The sequence below is a fragment of the Hippopotamus amphibius genome, chromosome 12, assembly GCF_030028045.1.
Source record: "Hippopotamus amphibius kiboko isolate mHipAmp2 chromosome 12, mHipAmp2.hap2, whole genome shotgun sequence".
Classification (NCBI taxonomy): domain Eukaryota; kingdom Metazoa; phylum Chordata; class Mammalia; order Artiodactyla; family Hippopotamidae; genus Hippopotamus; species Hippopotamus amphibius.
The window spans coordinates 84,909,129-84,916,980 of NC_080197.1; the positions used below are offsets into that span (position 1 = coordinate 84,909,129).

At 54.0% G+C, this 7,852-nt stretch overlaps 1 protein-coding gene across 1 annotated transcript; it reads left to right on the plus strand.

Moving 5' to 3' along the window:
* The first annotated feature begins 555 nt into the window (after positions 1-555).
* LOC130832883 (keratin, type II cytoskeletal 74-like) lies at positions 556-7,852 on the plus strand. Its single transcript, XM_057701909.1, is given in 9 exon segments — positions 556-1,026; positions 1,662-1,876; positions 2,311-2,371; positions 2,866-2,961; positions 3,465-3,629; positions 4,842-4,967; positions 6,464-6,684; positions 7,145-7,179; positions 7,647-7,852. Coding segments are annotated over 9 exon segments (1,596 nt in total).

Sequence of the window (7,852 nt, forward strand, 5' to 3'; positions counted from 1 at the left end):
CTAGGACTTAGATCTTTGAAAGCACCCAACGTGTCCTTTCTGCATCTCCTCTTCTCTGGCGCGAACACCCCAGCTCCTCAACAGGACCAGATAATAGGGAAATGGGTTCCCTGGGGAGAAAGCCTGGGGTTTTCCAGTGAGCCTTCTCTGAACAAAGCCGGGCATTTCCCCTGCTTCTTACGGATAGATAAGCAAGAAAGAGGCAGCCCTGGAAAAATAAAGCTAGGAGATCTCTGAAGGGGATAGCTCTCCAGATGCTCAATTAGGAGCACAGATAGACGCCGGATTAGACCACTCCAGGCTGCAAGAGCAGCATATTCGGCCCACTATCAGAAGTGCTTTGTTGCTGCAAAGGGCTTAGAGATGTCTGTTCCACAAATTGTCCATGGCCCCAGGCCCTTCAGCAAGAGCAAAGGAGATAGAGGAGAGACGCCCTTTTCCGGTGTCCAGGCATGGACAGGATAAAAGGAAACAGCGCTCCAGGTGCCCCATCAGGTGTTCTCTCTCCGTTGGTGATTGCTTTTCTCCAGCTCTGTCAACTCCATCTTTGCCATCATGAGTCGGCAACTGAACATCAAGTCTGGTGGTGACAAGGGTGGCTTCAGTGGGCACTCGGTGGTGGTGCCGAGGAAGGCTGTGGGCAGTGCGGCTTCTCACTGTGCAGCTGGCAAAGGAGCTGGGGCTGGCTTCGGCAGCCGAAGCCTCTGCAGTCTTGGGGGGAATCGGTGTATTTCCCTCAGCGTGGCTGGCGATCGTGTTCAGACTGGAGGTTACATCTTTCGGCTTGACTGTGTGTATGGAGGGGGCCAGGCCAGTGGTTTTGCTGGCAGCATGTTTGGCAGTGTGGCCCTGGGGCCCATGTGCGTGGCTGCGTGCCTGCCTGGCGGCATCCACCAGGTCACCGTCAACAAGAGCCTCCTGGCCCCCCTCAACATGGAGCTGGACCCCGAGATCCAGAAGGTACGCACCCAAGAGTGGGAGCAGATCAAGGCTCTGAACAACAGGTTCGCCTCCTTCATTGACAAGGTGGGTTTCCCAGGAGAATAAGACTGTCCAGTGAGATGTGAGTGATTCCTTGCTGCCTGGGGGTTCACGGGGCATTGTAGGTGGAAGGGTTGCTGCTGGACCTCAGGAAGGGCTCCGTGATCATAGCAGGGAGGAGAACAGACCTGTGAGCTAGGCAGCAGGGAGGAATAAATGAATGGATATGTTGCTTTCTTTGGGGATTTTACAGAGAAGGGTGGGAAATTGGGTAAAGGGTAACCCTACATCGAGAACAAGTGATGGGAATCTGGAGGACAGCTGGATGCATCTCCAGCTCTTTAAGGAAGACAAGGGCTGATAGAATCAGCACTATTCAGAGGGAAGCACTCCTGATACAGAGGAAACACTTAGCTGAGACAGAGGAAGAGCATCTCCTGGGGGCTGGGTCAGGTAACAAAAGAACCCTGTGGAATCTCCTTCTTTAGTGAGTTTTCAGTGATTGGTTTTATCCAAGAGGCTACAGAATGAGCATTTGTAAAGGGTCTCATTTGCGTGGAATTCTGTGAGTGGAAAGTCAGGACTGGAGCCAAATGACTTTAGGAAAATCTATATAACCTGTTGGGGGTGGGGGCAATGGTGTTTGTCCAGGGTACACAATAGCATCCATGTGATTCCAGGTGTGGTGCCTGGAGCAGCAGAACCAGGTGCTGGAGACCAAGTGGCAGCTGCTGCAGCAGCTGGACCTGAACAACTGTAAGAACAATCTGGGGCCCATCCTCGAGGGCTACATCAGCAACCTGTGCAAGCAGCTGGAGACGCTGTCTGGGGAGCAGGTGAGGCTGGACTTGGAGCCGAGGAGCATTCGGGACGAGGTGGAGGACTACAAGAAGAGGTGAGTGGGACCAGCCAAGGTCATGGGTCATGTTCCCAGAGGCTCCTGGGCTCACCCAATCTCTGTGCCATTTTTTAGGAGGGGAGGGAACAAGCACCAGGGTCAGGGGCTCACCCCCCCACCCCCCGACTGTGGGGGAAGGACCTCCCTTGTTTAATGGGAACTTCTTCCCTGGTTGATGGCAAGAAGTTCCCTTGCTTATTGGTCCACTGATTGGTTCTGTGACTGGTTTGGGGCACCTGGATATTTTCCTAGGATCCAGAAAGTGGAATATACTGAGGGACACAGTACTGCCACCTCCAGCCCCTGCAGTGCTCACCTCCAGGAGATCCTTCGGGGACTCTGCATCCCCAGCGCTTGCCTGGCCAGTTGGGAGAGTAGATCAGTTGGCCGAGGGGACTGAGACCTCTGCTGTCTTCTCTCCTTGCCCTTAGGTATGAGGTGGAGATTAATCGGCCCACAGCAGCTGAGAATGAGTTTGTGGTGCTCAAGAAGGTGAGGGAGGGAAGAGCCCATGGACTGTGGTTTCTCTGTAATCCCCATCCTAACCAACCCTGCTCAGGTCTCCAGCCCCCGCCTCCTGGGGAGAGGCTGGTGCCTGAATGGAGATGGAGTTATATTCTGGCCTCTAGCGAGATGGGGAGGACACACATCCAGGAAATAGACAGAGACAGACAGGGCCGAATCTGGTCTGGGAATTGGAAACCTCTGGCACAGCTCGGGCTTCCTGTGTGACTTGAGGAAACTCACTCTGCCTCTCTGGGCTTTGTTTTCTCCAGGTGTACCAGAGGAAAAGCAGGCCCCTTCTTCTTCCCCTATTCCCAAAGACACAGTGAATAGGAGAGAAAAGTAACATTGAGGCATTTTATTCATCAACATGCTTCCCTTCGTGGGCAGAAATAGGAAATCAAATGGCTTTGAGGGCAGGGACAGGGCAGCTGATGGGATGAAGGTTGTACTGACCAATGGCTCTGGGTGCCTCTCGGCAGGATGCAGATGCAGCCTACACGGTCAAGGTGGAGCTCCAGGCCAAAGTGGACTCTCTGGACAAAGATATCAAGTTCCTCAAGTGTCTGTACAACGCGGTGAGGACACTCCTCCCGCCCACCCCCCACCGGCCTCTTTCCAACTGAGGGCTGCACTTGGCTCTTCTAATGAAATGCCCGTAAGAGGGATTTAGGATAAACAAAATGTAGGGTGTTTTAATGGAAAAGTGCAAAACCCGGCACTGGGAGACGCTGGAAGTGTAGGATCCTGGTCCCCTGAGGCTGTACACACAGGAGACAATCTCACTGGGGCCGTGATAATGACCTTGACCGCAGGCAGGTAAAAATGACCCCACGAGGTCTTTACTAAAGAACAGATTCTTGATACTGTGAATTGTGGGAAACGCCTCCATGGCCTGCTACCCATGCGGGATGCATCTTGCCGCGTGAGCCTCTTCCTTGGATCCAACAGACAAGTCTCCAGCAGTCGCTTCTTCCTTCCACTTTGGCCCACTTGGCCAGGGGCCACAGGCCCAGAAGACTGATGGGCAGAGGAGGAAGGGTGGGGGGGACCCTGACTCTGTCCTCACCTCTCAACTCAGGAGATGGCCCGGATCCAGGCTCATACCAGCGAGACCTCTGTGATCCTGTCCACGGACAACAACCGCAACCTGGACCTGGACAGCATCATCCCTGAGGTCTGGGCCCAGAACGAGGAGATCGCCCTGAAGAGCAAGGCGGAGGCCGAGGCGCTGCACCAGAGCAAGGTGAGCACCAGTGGGTCTCCCTCCTCCACCAGCCTTCCTCTCCTGGGAAGGGATCCTCCACCGATGAACAGGAGAGATCCCTTAGCAGACATGTTGAATAACAGAAGGGTTGTAACCAATGCTATAATGATGTTCTACTCAAAACAGAATTATTGGCAGAGACTGTTATCAAAGGTAAGTCATAAAACTGGTATGGATGGACATTCCACCAGAGAGAAATGATGGAGGAAGGAAGCAAGGTGTTCCTACTATGAAACAGGGATTGGCTCGTGTCGCCATGGGGCAGAAGGAGAGTGACAAATGTGGAGGAGAGTAGCTCTGGGTGACCTGGAGTGGGGCAGAGAGCAAAGAAAAGGATGCCATGAGCTTTCTTCTGATCAGCGTGGGAGGACTCCCTAGAGAAAGAAGTGGAATTCTAGGAGCCTTCTTGGGGATGGGAGTTACACTTTGAAGTAAAACCCTTCTGGGCTGTCACTAAGAAGACCCTTTATCTGGGCGCGCTCTGGGGCTTCACACCTACCCTGCTCTGGCACCCCTTTTCATGGCCAATAGATTCCACCAACAGCAAGGATCACAGGTTCCTTGGTCCCTGTCCTTGGCTGTGTCATCCCCTCTTCTTTAGAGGACTGACCAAGGGAGAGGGGAAGATCTGAGCTACAAGTCCTGAGCCAACAATCCTACCACCCTCAGGGTGCATGCGCCCCTCGGCTCTGGCTCTTCACCTGTCACTAAGAAAAGTCTGCAGGAGAATGTAAGTTTCACGGTGCAGGGACCTCATCTATACTATTCACTGCTGTATCCGCAGTATCTGGAGCAGCATCTGGCCTTTAAAAGATGCCTCTATAAAGAGGTGTTAAATCAGTGGAGACGGTAAGAACTCTTCTTATATTTTGGAAGTGCTTAAGAAATGCAAACTGTATCTTAACCTTTATCCACCCCAGGAAAGACTAGGCAGGGAGATGAGAAAGCAGGGTAGGCCTAGCAAATATGTTCCTGCTTAGAGAAACACATGGACTTCTTGGTCAGAATCAGCACCAAACAGCTGGAAGGATGCCCAGGTCCCAGCTGCATCACTTCCTGCTCCAGGGCCACCTCCCCTGGCTCGCTCCAGCGGTGAAAGGGTTTGCTCAGGACACTTCCCCTACCTTGGATGGTGGGGTGAGGAGCAGGACATCCTGTCTCATCACCAGTTTCCTATCTCTGGGAAACCAGATCCAGGAACTGCAGCTGGCAGCTGGCCGGCATGGGGACGACCTCAAACACACCAGGAACGAGATGTTGGAACTGAACCGGCTCATCCAGAGGCTCTGCTGTGAGACTGCAAGCGTGAAGAAGCAGGTGGGCAGGAACCCCGCAGAGAACACGGAGGCTCAGTTTCACCCTCTGTGATGGAGAGACTGGAGCCCACCCTTGAGTAAAAAGCATGTGTCCCCCACCTGGCTTGGAAGCCCCTGGGCCCTCCACGGTCCCTCTTCCCCACCCTGCCTCAGGACCCCTGCACTCGGAGCTGGCACCTTGCTCAGAACTGGAGGGCCCTCGCGCTTATTTCATCTGACTCATAGTTTAGATAAGGAAGCTGGGCTGGAGAGGGGAAGGGACTTGCCCAGGGTCCCCAGCTGGTTATTAACAGAGCCAGGATTAGAATTTAGGTTTCCTCTTTCTTTTTTCCATCTTTCTCAGACTTTTTCTGGGTGCAACAACCTGCCCCACATCCCCTTCAGATGTGCCCCTCTGCGGGCAGGTCCCACGCTCCTCCTCCCAGGGGAGACTCAACGCACGAGGGGTGTGTGGGGCCTCTTGGGTCCCTCTGTGGCCACATTAAGTTCTTGCCCTCAGGATGCGACCTGCGCCTGGTGACCAGAGAGGATGACGGCAGATAAAGCCATTCTGGGCCCCCGTCCTGTGCTGCGTTACCATTGCCTTTTCACCTGGGGGATCCTGTCTTGCCTGAAAGCAGCAAACCTTAAACACCATGTCTGTAGGGAGATGATTTTGAGGGGGTGGGGAATCTTTCCTGTGTCCTCCCCCAAGAACCAGATCAACTCTGCCAGCGATAAAATTGCCAAACCTGAAAGAGCAGAGCTTGCTCTCCTTCCTGCACCTCCACATCCTTCCAAGCTGGGTGATGTGGGAAACACGGGGTCAGCTTTCCAGCTCTACATGTGGCTGATTCCCGGACTCCACGAAGACCACTCCTCCCCCTGTGAGTACTTGCCATTACAGAGCTCCTAGATGTTCGTCAGAGCCCGAAGGCTCTGTCTGAGGTCATGGGCATAATTTCAGGCTCCTAACCTTCCGCTCTAAGGGAGGGCGCCCTAACCCTTTCAGGCCAGACTTGGGAAGCATTTAGATAGACCCTCCCTGCAGAGTGTTGGAATGGTCCAGAGACATATACCCTTGGGTGCTAATGGGTAGGAAGTGTCCCCACTGGGAGACATCCTGCAGGCAGCAATCCAATCACAGTGGTGCCCTGACATGCTGTCTGGTCCTTGGAGGTATCCTGGCTGGGGTCTCAGTGTGATTCTCCAGGACAAGGCAGATTTGAAACCTACAGCCATTGGTGGCCTCCAAACCTCACGCGCTAGACATCTTGCAAACATCCAGGTTTCTTCTTGTGGTCCTGAAATGCAACTGCTCTGACAGCTTTTCACAAGGCCTTTAAATATCCATCTGCAATAGAAAATAGAGGCGACTTAGATCCAGGTGTTGGCTCTGCACCTATTACTCACTGTCACCTTGGGCCTCATCTGTAAAATGAGGGGGTTTGGGACCTAACCTATAAAATCTGAAAATTATTCTGTGTCCTGGGGATCTCCCTGTCCTTCGCTTTTCAGTGTGCCAACCTGGAGACAGCCATTGGCAATGCTGAGCAGCGCGGGGACGATGCCCTGAAGGATGCCCGGGCCAAGCTGGACGAGCTGGAGGCTGCCCTGCACCGGGCCAAAGAGGAGCTGGCCCGGATGCTGCGAGAGTACCAGGAGCTCATGAGCTTGAAGCTGGCCCTGGACATGGAGATCGCCACCTACCGCAAGCTGCTGGAGGGCTAAGAGTGCTGGTGAGCGGAGGAAGGGGAATGCCAGGTGTCAAGGGAGGAGGGGCTTTGGGTGGCTTCCCGCTGGACTGAGGGGCCATTTGGGAGGTAGAAGATGAAAGACAGCAGTGCTGGTGACATGATCACGGAAGGGGGTGGTTTGACTGTTGAGGTTAACTTCCTGCAAGATGAGGTCAGACATGAACCATGAAGCACAGGTTGCTGGGTGGTGGTGTGAAAAGAGCCATGGGATCAGACAAACCCAGGTTTAATCACTCACTTTACCTTATACCAGCTGTGTGGTCCCAGCCTCTGCATCTGTATTTTCTCATCTGTAAAATGGGGATTATAACCTCCATCTCACACAGGTTGTTGTAAGGGTGAATTCAAATGATATGTATATAGAAGCAGGAACCCATCAAGGCTCAGCTGAATCTGGACACTTCCCTGAGGTTTTATCCTTCTCTGACTTTCTGTCTTACAGGATGTCTGGTGAGAATCCCTCCTCTGTGAGCATCTGTGAGTATCCCCGAGAGACGGATCGAGTTGGGGATTCTGGCTGGATGGGAAAGCTGGGGACCCCGGAATAAGATGATGCCACGTCCACTCCCACTCTGGGAGCTCTTAGTACTGTCTTGTGAAGATTCTCTGGCTTCAGAGGAAGCCTATTTGCCTTTAGTCCCAGGGAAACAGTGACTGAGGTCGTGCCCACCCCATTTCCTTCCTGTCTCTCTCCTGGGCATCGTCATACCGAGAAGGGGTTGAGAATATGGACTTGGGAGCCAAATGGTCCTAGACTCTCCAGGAGGGCTGGGACCGTGTCTGTCCTGGGTGGTCCTCGCCTCAAACAGAGCCTGCTGTGTAACTGGGTCTTGACTCATCCTGTGCTGTTTCTTGACTGCTGAGGGTGGCTGTGGGATGGAGGGGCTGGCTCACAGACTGACACTGCTGCCCTCCTTCTCCTGTTTTGGGCCCTTCCTCCTCAGCCATCAGCAGCAGCAGTGCAAATGGCTTTGGCTACCACCCTGGCTCCTCGGCCAGCGCTGACCTCGGGGCCAGCACCGTGGCCGGCAGCTCCAGCAGTGCCCGAAGCGGGCAGAGCAGGGCCAAAGGGGCACGAGTGGGAAACCCCAAGGACTCCCAAGGCAAGAGCGCCCCAGTCAGTGGCCCAGCCAGGAAAGCCGCCCGGTAA